Genomic DNA, 14,848 nt, shown 5'->3' on the forward strand with positions numbered 1-14,848 from the left:
CTATTATTCTCTGATGTTTTGGCTACAGCAAGCAATGAATTATTTAGTATTTTCCCTACTTTTTTATCTTATATTTTGTTGTATTATTCTTTGACATGATTGGTTACAGATCTCTTATTTGGGTCATCAATGAAAAAATATTACTTTTTATGCTAAAAATATTACTTTTTATTGTGAATATCGGTAGAGTTGACCCGTCTCACAGTTAAAGATTCGTGAGACCGTCTCATAAGAGACTTACTCTACTTATATATAGGAGACTGTTTCGAATATACTTTTTTTTTTAATAAAAAATAATATATTTGCTAAAATAATATATCCATTGTTTATTTCATATATATAAGATATTATTGACTAAAAAAACTTTTTATTTATTTTTTAAAATTGTTATGGTTGTGTATGGGACACGAGATCTCGTCTTAGTGTCATGTAAATATAAACTATCGAACAAAAATTATTCTTTTAATATGTTTTTTTTCAAACTTTTAAAAATACCCACATATCTTTAATAAAATAGTTTTATATTCAATATGGCAAATATATAAAAAAAATTTAAAAATATAACTTTAAAATAAATGTGCTTTGTCAAGTGGAGAGGAAGAGGGAGAGGGAAAGGGAAGATAATTAGGCCCATGCAGATTAATTTTATGTCACTCTCAAATTCTGAGCTTCTGCACTCTCATTTCATTACTTTAACTTGTTCTACTGTCTTTGGTTCGATCTCTTTCGCATCCCAGAGAGATGCGTTTAGGTACGAAGATTTATCAATATTTATGGACTTCATTGAAAAAGTAATAGACCTCGTATATATTGATAAATCGTCACCATTAAATCTATCTTTTGATAATACACGTATAGGTAGCATCTAACTTCAACATACACACAAATATTCGTTCATCTAAAGTATTCCTTGTTTAAAATTTCGAAGCACACTGATTCATTGGATGGGTTGGCCTTGGAAAAATTTAAAAAGTTACATGGGCGGATTAGCCGGTTCCTCGGGTTCGATCTCCCTCCTCGTGTGTGTTGTAATAAAATAAAAATAAAAGAATATATGCACTCAGAATTCAGATTGGAAAAATGTTGTTACTTTATGTTTTTGTACGGGAATTCATTAGCTTTTTTCAAAAGCCTTGCACTTCACAAAAAACAAAGTTTGGGGGAAAAAGAGTAAGAAGTTTAATTTAGTAACATAGAAAAAGTTGAGCTCGATGAAATATAAAAATATAATGTCTCGATATTCTTATATATTTCCACAATTTTCTCCAACTTCTTTGAATTTCCCACATTCAATTCTCAATTAGTCGTTTAAATATGAAATAAATTAGTTTATAAATTAATGACTAATCGGTTATTGACTAAATGGAATAATTTGGTTCTTGCATGTCCCATTAATGTTATAAAACATCATTAAAAAATAAGGTATTTTGGACTTTAAAACGAGTTAAATTAATGGATTATACGATATTCGTGTAGGCATTTATAACTAAATGTAAGCAAAACCCTGATCAAGGAAAAGAAGGGAACTCACGAATTTTTGAAGTAAACATTAATGAAATAAGCATAGCGAATCGAAGGAAAAACAAAGCGCCTGCAGCTGCACCACACCCCTCCTGCAGGGACCGTTTGCAGTACAGAATCACAACACAAAGCATCAACACATACGGTGTGTGGGAGAATAAACTTTTTCCCTCGACACCCAACCTCCCCTCGTTCAAAAGATGAAAAAGAGGGTCTAAAGACTAAAAATACTCAAAAAAGAGGGGGGAGTTCAATAGAGTAAAAGATGGTTGCTTTGAATAAAGTTATATGGGTGACAGTGAGAGAGAAAAATGAAGGGAACAAAGAAAAACAAGTAATTAGTAGCGTTTTAACATACTGAATACATGGTCTTTCTTTAGTCAAGTTACAAATTTTCTCATCTCTCTGTGCTGTTTCTTGCTTCATGGTTTCTTGAAATCATGCCTCGTATTCCCAGAAAATGTCTCGTTTTTCTCTGTTTTCTCGCGTGTTTCTTCTTTACAGCACTTTCATTTCAAGCTCGCAATCCTGAAGGTATGTATAGACTCCAATGCTGCAATGATATTAAGGGAATCTTGAAATGTAAAAATAAATAAATAAAAATTATTTTTAGCTTACTGAAACTGATTCTTTTGGATGTTTTCTGGGTTTCAGTGGAAGCTTTGATTGGTATAAAGGAAAGTTTGGATGATCCTCGCGGAGTTCTGAGCAACTGGGATGAGGATTCTGTTGACCCTTGTAGCTGGTCTATGATCACTTGTAATTCTGATAATCTTGTCACTGCTTTGTGAGTATTCTTCTTTTTTGCTTTTTAAATACTTTTGATTAATAAGTGGTATATATATTTGTGTGTGTGTGTGTGTGTGTGTGTGTGTGTGTGTGTGTGTGTATTTATGTGTGTTTATATGTTTTGAATTCATTGCCGTGTAAAGAAAAAAGAAACATTTGCCTGCAACTGTCTTCTTGTTTAGAATTGTGAATGAATTTTGTGCAGGGGAGCTCCTAGCCAAGGTTTATCAGGTTCTTTGTCAGGGATGATAGCAAACCTCACAAACCTCAAACAAGTGTAAGCAAATTGTTGAAACTTTTCACATGTGGTAATTCTTAATCGTGAATAAGCCTTTTAATGTGGCTTGGTTCTGAAATTTTCATGTTTCTATCTGCAGACTCTTGCAAAATAATAATATTTCTGGGCACATTCCGGAAGAATTAGGCAATCTTTCCAGTCTTCAAACATTGGATCTCTCTAGTAACAAGTTTTCTGGTCATATTCCTAAGTCATTGGGTTCCTTGAATCATCTCCAGTATCTGTGAGTGTAATTCTTCCCCAGTATTCTTGCTAGAATTTTCTGTTTAGAATTATATGGTAAACAATTTTTAGATAGATATGATTGTGAGAATGATGATATTTGAGTTGAAGGCCATTCGCTGTGCCCCTGCTTTTATACTTGCCCGGGTTCTTTTTGTGAGGAAGAAGAAACTAAAATTTAGAGGAAAATTAATAAAATATCTCACACAAATTTACGTGAAAACTCTTCCACGACTGCATACTGAAATTGTTCATGTAATTATGCATGAAAGTTAAAATATGTTTGAACAGATAGTTGATTGTCTCTAATCACCCTGGGTAGTTCACCCTTGACTTACATCCCTTTCTATGACCCTATTTGGTCTGCCTTATGTTCGTAATTTGTCTTGTAATGTATAGGAGGTTCAATAACAATTGCTTGAGTGGGGATCTTCCTCTGGTTTTAGCCAGTCTACCCCAACTTGCTTTCTTGTGAGTATGAGCACTCTATCTTATTTAAATTCCACATTTTGTTTTTTTGTTGTTTATCATGTTGTCTGATTAGTTATAGAATTATATCCGGTATTCGTTTCAACATGTGAATCATAGGAGGTTCTGAATTTGTTGAATTTATGCGCAGGGATTTGTCCTACAACAATCTTAGTGGACCAGTGCCCACTTTTCATACCAAAACATTCAAGTATGGATTCTCTGCACAACTCTTTACTATTGATAATATTGACTTTATTTTTTTTATATATATAATCATTCATAATGCATGAAAAATAATTGTTTTTGTTTTGTCATTTTCTTGTTATAATGTATTTATGTTGCAGCATATTGGGCAACCCTTTAATTTGTTGGAGTCACTCCAGTGAAAAATGTTCTGGATCAATCTTGGCTAGCTCTCTTTCGTTTACCATGGATCCATCATCTGGTAAATTATTAATTCTCTATGCATTCATGTTTTTATCCAAGAATATTTTGTTTTCTTTTTACAACTGTAATTTATTTTCCTTGCATAAATCCAGGCCGGTCGAGTTCCTTGAAACTATTAATTGCACTTGGACTGAGCCTCAGCTTTGTATTAATCTTAGTCGTTGCGTTAGGATTTCTCGTTTGGAAAAGAAACGCGAAGAGAACACAATCCATTTTAAACTCTACAGGTAGTTGATTTCACCCAAGTATAGTAATATATCGTATTCACTCATGTTTCTAATTTCTAATCCATATTATATTCTATCATTAGACGTTCAAGAGGAGGATCTTACAAGTCTTGGAAATCTTAGATGCTTCACATTTAAGGAACTCCAGCACGCTACAGACAATTACAGTTCGAAGAACATCCTTGGCACGGGAGGATTTGGCAACGTTTACAGGGGAAAGTTGGCAGATGGGACGCTGGTGGCGGTGAAACGACTAAAAGATCTGACAGGAACCACTGGAGAATCACAGTTTAGGACTGAATTAGAGATGATCAGCCTAGCTGTTCACCGGAATTTGCTTCGCATTATTGGATACTGTGCCACACCTAATGAAAGGCTTCTTGTGTATCCTTACATGTCTAATGGCAGTGTCGCGGCAAGGCTTAGAGGTGGTAACCTTTCCTTTAGATTTTACAAATTATATTTTAGTCTTTTGCTGTGACTCTCCCAGTGACTTATATTAATAATTATTAGAGACAAGGATAGAAGCAGAGAAGTTGCTAGGGAGCCTACTGTGCATTTTACAAGTAATTTAAAAGACATCACGGCTTTTGTCAGTTATAGACTATGTGTCACTACCACTCAACTAAATCGTTATTAGGTAGAAAGCAATGCATAAATCATGTTACCAATGAACTTGTGGTGGACCTCAGTATCAGTTGGGATTAAAGTCACTTCCAACTTTAGGCCATGTGAGTTAGGAACAGGGCCCATTTCAACTGCATTTGATATGTTTCAAGATAACAAAGAATCTTTCTGGTTTATTTACTATGAGAGTTACCCAAAAATCAATATAATTCATCTGATAATTTTCTTGATGCCACAGGATTTTGATATTATCGCACAATTATGACATGATATGCCCAAATCCACACGGCGGATCTTATGATCGGAATTTACTTCTCAATCTATTCAAAATGATCTTATAATATCAAATCTAATATTAGAAAGTTTTGGGTAACTAGCATGAATAAAATGGATACATTTTGATGATCATTTTTTTCAAGTGCTTATTGACCTTAAACTCATAAAAACTGTTAAATGAACGGATGAATTATCAAGGCATGGCCCTAGAAAGGCTTGTGTTTATTTTACTTTGACTGAAAATGTGGCTCCTTAGTTCTAGGAAATTTATTCATATTTGTAATCAAGAGCTTTTGTATGATAACTGCAGGGAAACCGGGTCTAGATTGGAACACCAGAAAGAGCATTGCGATCGGTGCTGCAAGGGGCCTTCTATATCTGCATGAGCAATGTGATCCAAAGATAATCCATAGGGACGTTAAGGCTGCCAATGTGCTGTTAGACGACTTCTTTGAGGCTGTTGTTGGTGACTTTGGCCTTGCAAAACTACTTGATCATGCTGAATCTCATGTAACCACCGCTGTTCGTGGTACAGTCGGTCATATTGCACCGGAATACCTCTCAACTGGTCAGTCGTCCGAGAAAACTGATGTCTTTGGATTCGGAATTCTCCTGTTAGAACTCATTACTGGAATGAGAGCACTTGAGTTTGGAAAATGGGCGAACCAGAAAGGAGCTGTGCTCGAATGGGTATGTGTATCCTTAGCATTACATTTGCCAGTTCTAGCATTGCACAAATATGATAGGTTGGACGAGGTTAAAGAAAACATAATGAAATATGTGTGGTTCATTTGCTGTGATGGCATTAATAAATACCTATTTGCTTGTTCACTAATTGTCTTCAACTCATCGTTTGGTTGCAGGTTAAGCAGATACAGCAAGAAAAGAAAGTGGAGTTATTGGTGGACCGAGAATTGGGAATTAACTTCGACAGGATTGAGGTAGGGGAGATGTTACAAGTGGCTCTACTCTGTACTCAAAACCTGCCTGCCCATCGTCCCAAAATGTCTGATGTTGTCCGAATGCTGGAAGGTGATGGCCTCGCCGAAAAGTGGGCAGCTGTGCAGAATTACGTCAATACTGCTACAAATTTTTCACGCGAGAACAGGAAGTCACGATCAGTGTCTTCCCCCGGAAAAGAGGACGTTGATCACAATCAGTCGAGCATGTTTGGTACGACACTGACCATGGATAATGACTATGATGCTCATTGCATGGAGCTTTCAGGTCCAAGGTGACTGAGGAATGGGAAAGTTGAGAGAATAAAATGAAAATAGATCAGTAAATTCTTGTTTCATTCATTTCCAGGAGAGAAAATTAGTGTTGAGTTGGGAGATTGCGACTTAAATATTGATTCACAGTTATATTAAATATAATTAATATGAAAAATGCATTAAATATTGATTCACAATTATATTAATTAGTTTCATAAGAAAATAATTGGCCCAAGATCCAACCTCGCCTTCCCCTTCGTTCATTTTTATAACAAACATTTTCTCTCTTTGTATTCCAAGATCCGGACATTTTTTCCATCGAAGCACCCTTTCTCCTCTGCAACTTTCAAATTCTATGCTAATGGTGTAATCCATTCCATTGATCTTTAAAGTAAAAAAGAATCTCCATGACCACCTGTTGTATCATTGAGAAACAGTCGTCGGTTAGATCTTCAAAGCACACAGCGGAGATAACGAATTTGTTTTAAAAAAAAAAACTGTACTTCATACAAGCTTCGGTTTGAGGATCTCGATGGTGGTTTCGGAGACTTTAAGGTTGGGGATGAAAGATTTGAGATCTGATGTTCATTTTGTTGAATTAAGGGACTGGCCTCACAGAGAATATGTTCAAAATTACCGATTTTTTCGTGTATAATTATAGAAAATTTACCTTGTACATATGTTTTCATGAAATGTAGCATGATGTGTATGGGAACCTAGCAGGCCTTCTTGGAGCACACCCTGTAACTCGTCTGGTATCACTTCACCATGTTGATGTCATGTGGTGGATCCTATATTCCCCAGTATGACTAGAGTTGAGGGCGTTGAACGTCTATTCGAATCGGTAAAGTAGGATTGGCCAGCATAATCCAGCAATCCATCTGTTGTAGCAAGAGAAGGCACTGGCCCATCTCTGTTTCGTGGGGCTATGTGGTTCAAATCATCAGGGGTATCATCTCTCCTAGAGAGCTAGAAACGCCCACGAGGACGTTTCTGAACTGGTATATACAATCTGACTATACTGCATATGCATTCAACACTAGGCCTGTGGCAAGGCAGCCTTGCCAAAAGCCTTTCTTTTTCTACTTGAGCTCCGTCAAACATGATGAGAATATTAAACAAATCATCGGGGTTTATTCACGGTATACAGAGCCGCATCCTTATTGCCGATGGGGAAACGTTTCACCAGAAAAACTCGAGTATGTTGTCATCTTGAAAAGGCCAGATAGCGGCAGATGGAAGAGGGTAAGATTGAAACATCTAACGAAGCCATATTTTTAATGTCAACATGAACTTATCTTCAGATATGTCTGATTTCTTATCAAATAAACCGCGTTAGTTGCTGTGTTTCAGTCACCTAGGAGGGATTGTTGTAGAGTTATACCTTCAAGAAAGAACTCGGTTTTGTACCAATGGGTGGATAACTGCAGACAAGGCGAGGTTATTGAAATATAGTTCAAACAGGTGACTTCATTTTACGGTGAAGTTTCAGTCTAAGGTAGATAGAAAGTTGAAGTGATTCAAGGATAAAAGTAGGTCACAAATATACAACGTTGGCTAGGTTTATAGCTTTATCTGTAAATGTACCACAGTGAAAAATTTTAGTTGTATTTACATCCAATATTACCTCAAGAAATTTTGTAAAATCAAAGTTACATTAGGAGAATTTACTGTTCTTTACTCATACTGCTAATTTAAAGTCTGCCATGCACATGCATCAAACAAATTGTGGCAACTGAACAGTTTAGTGATAGAGTACGGTGTACCGATTTCACAAAACATTGATCACAGATTCATATCAAGTTGCTTTAGAGTCTCTCCCCCAGTGGCATCCGATTTGTTGCTGCAATCGAACGTCACTATTTCCACGTTGCCCCATATGTGGTGGTACTATATGTGTTTTTTAGGCAAATAAGGAAGTATCAAACAAAATTTCAGGTTAAAAAAAGTTGTTGACCAAGGTTATATTTTTTTATTTTTTATTTTTGAGAAATTGTTTTTTTTATTTTTCATTTGTGTAAATAATTTTAAAAATAATTTATACCTTTTTATTTTACTTACTTAATCAATAATTAATATAATTTAAATAATTTATTAAAGTGTGATATCCTATTCTTAGATATGCTTCCGCATGAGCAGCAGTGGACGAAGCGGAAGCTCTGATTTCTTTTGATACTTTTCTTTTGGTCTGCCACCAGAACCGCTTCTGATTTCTTTTGATACTTTTCTTTTGGTCTGCCACCAGAACTTGGCTGAACCATTTTAGTCTGCAAGGTATGTTGGATTGCGCTTACTTCCTCCCCCTTTGAGAAGTGAGAAGTGAGAACTTCTGGATTTGTCCTTCCATCTTGCACCAGGCAACTTTATCGCTAGAGATGGTGCTCGCTAAAAATAGATATTTGATGCAACTTAATAATTACTGTAAATAATATGGTAAGAAGATTGTAAGTATATTGCTTAAAGTTCGAACTACAGATTAAACAAGAGTTTTATGTTTGATGCAGAAAATGAGAAAATAACTTGATTTTCGGTACAAAACTTGAGCCAAAATAGAATTAGTAGCTCTAGGCGGTCCCAATAATATATGGGTGCAATAAAAAAACCTCACGCAACTCAAATCCACACGAAACAAGTTCCTTCAAGCATTTTCCAGCAGCACTAAAAAAGTATCAATTGCTTAAAGATCTTCCACATAAAAAGGCTCTATCTTTTGTTTTATCTCTCTTTCTTTTTTACCTCAACTTTCATTTACATTTGGGGAACGAAAAACATTCAACTTAGTAAGCGGGGGTGTCTACGTTCCTCTTCTTTCTTGACTCTGCGCGAAGCAGGGCTCTTTCCGGGAGTTTGGATTGGATGGATGTTGGGATCGTATATCTGGGAAGCAAGGTAGTTCAATGCTATAACAATATCAGCTATGAGAGGACGCATATTAGGCTGTTCTTGGACGCACATCGCAGCGATTGCAAGAGCCTGGTATAAGCCTCTAACGGGATATTGACCTTCGAGTGCTGGATCAGCCATTTGATGGAATTTTTTGCGGTCCTTGAATAATGGTTTGGCCTGCAGAGAAACAAGAATGTACCCATAAAAAGATATTTTCATTCCTACAGGAAGTATTCCTTCACATATACTACTATGGGATTAAACAATTTAGTCATCACATGACATAAAATGATTTCTAATTGAAGAAAATGTTGCGCCTATGATAAAACTTCTCCTAGGATTTCTGATATCAACAAATCAACACCTTGTTCTCAGAAAGCTTATTGATCTTTTGACATCACCACAAATGTTACGATATGATGAAAATAAGCTACTTAATATTGAAAGAATCAGTTGTGGAGCTTTGGATACCTAATAGATTAATCTTGTACTCTTCTTTTTGGATCCATATAGGCTGGCATGAACTCGAAAAGGGGCAAATCAGGAGTCATGAAACCATCTGATCTAAGGCAAAGGAAAAATTCATTCTAAAGAGAGAAATAACACTAAATCTGCTATGCTGATCAATGACGATGTGTGAAGTATAGTTATTAATCGTTTGAAAGAAGATTACTACAGAGAAATCAGCAAATGTTCTCCCTCTACCGTCGAAGAACAAGAATTTGAGTATGTAGAAGTAGAAATAAAAGGTACCCACCCATGAGACCAAATTTTGCTCTGAAGCACATCTTCTGTTGTCAATGGCCCTTCTGCCCGTAATGATCTCTAGAAGACAAACACCAAAACTATAAATATCGGACTTGAATGTCAGTTGGCCAGTCATTGCATAATCAGGTGCACAGTATCCATATGTGCCCATCACTCTGGTCGAAACATGTGTTTGATCCCCAGAAGGGCCGACTTTTGCCAATCCAAAATCCGATAGTTTGGGATGATATCCATCCCCCAGCAAAATGTTGGAACACTTCAAATCACGATATATGATGGGCGGTTTCATCTTGTCGTGCAAATACTCTAAGCCTTTTGCCGCACCAGCTGCTATCTTCATTCTAGTGTTCCAATCTAGCTGTTTTACATTAGGGCGAAGGTCTGTGAAAGTAAATGTCATAAATGAAATACTAGCCACAAACTATATATGAAATTGACACATGGCACTTGGCTGAGACATACCATGTAAATGGTCCTCCAAGGAACCATGCGACATGTACTCGTACACTAATAGCCTCTGATCTCCTTCAGCACAGTATCCAACTAACTTGACGAGATTCGGGTGGTCAGCTGTACCTAGTGTTAGAACTTCTACCACAAATTCCCGAATCCCTTGGCATCCGTTTCGATCAAGTTGCTTGATCGCCACAATCTGCATGATACCACCAAATTATTCAGCTCCACAATCTAAACTTGTACTAAAATCTTCAAACAAAAAAGAAGTCAATAACAATTAACAAATATATCGACTATGTCATAAGAAAGCTGGATGAACGCATCAACACCACAACTGACCTCATCAGTGTCCTGCAAATAACCTTTATAAACTTTTCCAAATCCCCCCTCACCAAGGAAATATTCATCTTTGAAATTCTGTGTAGCTGCTACAAGATCAGAAAATGTAAATTTCCTTGCTTTGACGTCTTTCGTCTCTCCATCACAAGAACTATTACTGGCGTCAGACACCTCCACTGTGTGTTCTATGTCAGCATGATTTACAACCTTCGAATCCTCTTTCACAATTTTATCACGTGGACTAGTTTTGCGCGTATCTAAAAGAACATAAACCAAAAGGAAAAAGAACAGTATTACGAGAATGACGTCCAATTATAAACAACAAAAAGAAAATATACATAAAGAAAAGAAGAAATAAAGATAATTAGCTACATAATTAATTCCAACATGAAGTAGTAGTGGATAAACACAACCACCACTATGCTATTATATTATTATAAAATATAAATAATAAAGGACAAAATTGTGGAAACAAACGAGAACAAATATGAAATCGAACTTTCCCAAAGTATGCCTTGGAATACGTCAAAAGCATCACCATTTGCTCTGTTCCAACACAAAGTCACACAACAAACAAAAAGAGTCATGTCATTGATGATGCAATAAACACAAACTCTCCAAAAGAATTACATATCTTAAATAAATATATGAATCTAAACATATAGAGAAGGCTGCATTACTCGATCGTCCCTCAACCCGAAAGTATATTTTTTTTAGTCTTTAATAAGATAAGATAATTTTCACCCTCCTCCCAACAAAAGATTAAATTTTTACTTTTTTTCCCCCTGAGATTGGGTAGTGCATATGGTTTAATAGCATAGATTGCGTATCTCGTCAGCAATATTTCTGGTTTGGCCCAAAAATGCAACGAAATTCAACCTTTTCTAAAACCCTACAACGATCAATCAACAAAAATTCATAACATTAAACTAAAGAAACAAGGAAATATAGAAGCCACACCCAACAGCCACAAAACTTAAATATGAATTCATAAAAACCATTAAAAAGACCTTCTTTCACACGCGTAAATTCATACGTTTATTCCAAATACAGATGAGGAACACGCGCATGCAATTCAATAGCATTGAATGGCTGCCATAGAATGACACAGGTAGACATGCAAATCAAGAAAAAGTAAATTGCACTGCTCACAAATAACAATGGAACAAAGAAAACCAAACCCTTCACCGATCCATAGCCCAAAAGGGAATTAAACCAATATTTCTCCGAAAACCCACGTAGAAAACCCCATAAGTTCTCGAAGAGAAGTCAAAAAAGAAACTTTATCGAAATCCCGCGATTAAAATATAATATATGATGCAGAAATCGGGATTTTATTTCATATATTTATTTGATCACGTGTACCTTGCGGCTGCTGCGAATGATCAGTCTTTCGACACCGATCATTGTTAATGTTATTCTGGTTCTTTCTCTCCATTTTCCGGTCCATCGATGATTCTCCGGAGCAAAGGAAACAACCCATGTCTTCCCCACCTTTCACCCACAAATATAAATCAATAAAAATTATATATGTTGTGTGTATATTTCTTGCTCTCTCAGCTGTAGATGAAACAGAAGAGATTACACGGAATGGGAAGAGAGAATTTGAAAAGGCAACAGGTTTTCGGTGGAAAAACAAAGAAAGAGATGTGATGGTAAATACAGCAATCCATATGTATATATATAAATAACAAATAAATAAGCAACTCTTTTTCTTACAACTTTCGGTACTTTTTCTGATGCATCTGGAGCAGGGTGTCTTCGAGTACACCATCCACTCCCCAAATATTTTATTTTTAAATTTATGCCGGTTTTTTTTTATAAATTTTGGATATTTTATATTAAAGATAATGTAATAATTTTGTGAACACACCATAAAAATAAAAATTAAAATTAAAATTAAAATAAATAAATAAATACATTTAAAAATAAATAAATAAATAATCTTGTACACATGGTGTGTATATAATATTTATTTATTAAGTACTTTGTGTCTGAAAATTTCATAAATTGATGAAATCTCGTAATTAATTATAATAATTATTCATATAAGATATTTTTTTTTATTTTTAAATTTTATTATGTGTTTAAGATATTTTCTAGATCAGAGATCCGATATTTCTGTGATTATACTATAATATGCACCAAAATGGTTGCTCTACACCCTTGCTTGTCTATCATGATGTAGAATAATTTACATTTTAATGGGGAGTGAGTCTCATGTGAGACTGTATCACGAATCTTAATCTTTTAGACGGGTCAACTCTACTGATATTCACAATAAAAAGTAATATTTTTAGCATAAAAAACAATACTTTTTCGGATGACTCAAATAAGATATTTGTCTCACAAATACGACCCGTGAGACCGTCTCACACAAATTTTTGCCTTTAATGGGATCAAGTTAATTCACATGTATAGCAAACATTTTTCTGCGGAACCGTATTCGATGATCGTCCACCCTGCATCCACCCCTGAGTATATACTTCAACAGTAATCACACAATGGTAGATTAGATAGACAAGATTGACAAGATTGCGTGATCCGCTGCCGAACTTATTTCAATTCCAAGAGCTCGGATCGAAAGATATTTATTCCGAGCTCTTGGAATTGGAATAAGTATATATATGCAAATGAGTAAATCTCTTGTTAGACGAGTTGACTTGATTCGTATTTATAATAAAAAAAAATAATATAGATTAAATCGAGTTAAAGACATATCATATAAAACCAACTCGTGAAACAGTTTGATTTTATGTAGATTCCATATGTTAAGGATAATTTTACTTTCTTTTTTTTTTTAGAATAAACAAAATCCCTCCCCGGATTATAATTACAAAGGAAAAAATATTTTTAAATTTTTAATTTTTGGGAAAGGCGAGCGCCGTTGGAGAGTAAATTCTGATTAATTCGGTGAGGCCCACATAGCGTAGCCCACGTATATTTACGTTGACTTTCCAATTTGGCTAATTAAATCGTTACACGTGTCATAATCATGTGAGATGGGTAATAACTTCGCAGTTAATTTTTGACCTAACATCGTTCCTTTGCTTTGGACAAAAAATTTATAGAATAGCCTGTAGTCTGGAAATCCATCGGGTATGTCCAGGATGTTTGTTAATTTTAATTTTATTTATGATAAATATTTATGTACTTAACTACAATTTTTTTTTATTCGTAAAACAAATCGATTTAATTTATACATACATTCAAAAATAATTTTTTTAACAAAAAAATTTAATAATTTTTATTAAATAGATCAGACCGATTTGGAGATATGTCTAACAAAATTGTCTCGTGATACTATATCATACTCTAGTAGAGTTTGTGTGAATATTAATAATAATTGCTATAAATTTCAACACAAGTATTATACATTTAACTATATTCGTAGATTCTTCCAATTCAATGATCGGTTTTTTTTTTTTATATTTTACTAAACTTGGAAATTAGTTTTATTCGGTTAAACAAATATTAATATCGATTAATTTCACAAATAAATATTTTCTTGTGTTTCAACATATAGTAATTTTATTTACAAAACAGAAACATTCATATTTATTTGTTGAAAGCGGGAAAAACAATCATATGTGTTATTTTTTTATTAAAAAATCATATATTATATTAAATAATTATGTATTTATTTATCTATAATTTTACAACGTTAACGTAATAAGTAAACATCCCATCATTTTCTATATATTGGTGTGACTTACAACTTCCTTCGATTGCTAATGCGCCACCACTCATACGAAGTCTCTTTAATTCAAAATTTTAAGACAAATTTTTTTTCCTAAAGGTATTTCATAGTTTGATTTTTTATTTTTTAATGATCAGTGTATGCTTTAATTTTAATTAACAAAATCATATGGTTTTTTTTAAAATGTTTTAGAAAAATGTAATCCATAATTTAAAACGATGAAATTCTGACGATTGGATCTAGTAGATAGATTCATTACCAAATCGACCAACCAATTGTGGAACCAAAATTATTAATCTACTCGAATTAGAATTTTAGAACTTTAAAATCTTTCAATTTTTTTAAATTGAGTTACTCGGAAAAAAATCGACCCTAACGAACCATATACGTGGATCCGCAACTACCGCAGACTGCACATCTCTTCTTGATAATAGTGTAAAAAAAAGTGTATCCAAAGTAAATGTATTGAACGCGTATGATTAGATCAATAATGTGTATCATAGATTACTATATTAAAGTAGAATAATTAAATATATTATATAATAATTAGTCAAACAACTTTTTAAATATCATATTTATCATAAAATCTCAGCAGAAAAAGAAAAGA

General features: G+C 34.3%; 2 protein-coding genes and 1 long non-coding RNA gene across 6 annotated transcripts; 2 read left to right on the forward strand and 1 right to left on the reverse strand.

Moving 5' to 3' along the window:
* The first annotated feature begins 1,750 nt into the window (after nt 1–1,750).
* On the forward strand, nt 1,751–6,242 carry LOC140842444 (probable LRR receptor-like serine/threonine-protein kinase At2g23950). 2 transcript variants are annotated; one of them, XM_073210363.1, is made up of 11 exons: nt 1,752–2,055; nt 2,176–2,308; nt 2,516–2,587; nt 2,688–2,831; nt 3,230–3,301; nt 3,450–3,509; nt 3,646–3,746; nt 3,841–3,975; nt 4,059–4,403; nt 5,189–5,568; nt 5,742–6,242. In XM_073210363.1, exons 1-11 carry the CDS (start codon nt 1,962–1,964, stop codon nt 6,114–6,116), a joined length of 1,911 nt encoding a protein of 636 aa, XP_073066464.1. In that variant the 5' UTR covers nt 1,752–1,961; the 3' UTR covers nt 6,117–6,242. The 2 variants fall into 2 exon arrangements, with proteins under 2 accessions (XP_073066465.1, XP_073066464.1); XM_073210364.1 differs by lacking the exon at nt 3,230–3,301 and having other exon boundaries at nt 1,751–2,055.
* Nucleotides 6,243–6,588: 346 nt separating this feature from the next.
* On the forward strand, nt 6,589–7,772 carry LOC140803854 (uncharacterized). The gene is made up of 2 exons (XR_012111952.1): nt 6,589–7,337; nt 7,446–7,772. It is a non-coding gene; the product is annotated as an uncharacterized lncRNA (long non-coding RNA).
* A 957-nt stretch (nt 7,773–8,729) lies between these two features.
* On the reverse strand, nt 8,730–12,188 carry LOC140842445 (probable serine/threonine-protein kinase PBL7). 3 transcript variants are annotated; one of them, XR_012120424.1, is made up of 6 exons: nt 11,907–12,188; nt 10,542–10,798; nt 10,209–10,398; nt 9,736–10,127; nt 9,450–9,537; nt 8,933–9,155 (listed from the first exon to the last, which is right to left on the reverse strand). XR_012120424.1 is itself a non-coding variant. In XM_073210365.1 (5 exons), the coding sequence occupies exons 1-5, from the start codon at nt 12,022–12,024 to the stop codon at nt 8,865–8,867; spliced, it is 1,248 nt and encodes a 415-aa protein (XP_073066466.1). In that variant the 5' UTR covers nt 12,025–12,188; the 3' UTR covers nt 8,730–8,864. The 3 variants fall into 3 exon arrangements, 2 of the variants coding, with proteins under 2 accessions (XP_073066466.1, XP_073066467.1); XM_073210365.1 differs by lacking the exon at nt 9,450–9,537 and having other exon boundaries at nt 8,730–9,155; XM_073210366.1 differs by lacking the exons at nt 9,450–9,537; nt 11,907–12,188 and adding an exon at nt 11,019–11,522 and having other exon boundaries at nt 8,730–9,155.
* Nucleotides 12,189–14,848: the final 2,660 nt, after the last annotated feature.

This window comes from Primulina eburnea, chromosome 10 (assembly GCF_022965805.1).
Source record: "Primulina eburnea isolate SZY01 chromosome 10, ASM2296580v1, whole genome shotgun sequence".
Taxonomy (NCBI): Eukaryota; Viridiplantae; Streptophyta; class Magnoliopsida; order Lamiales; family Gesneriaceae; genus Primulina; species Primulina eburnea.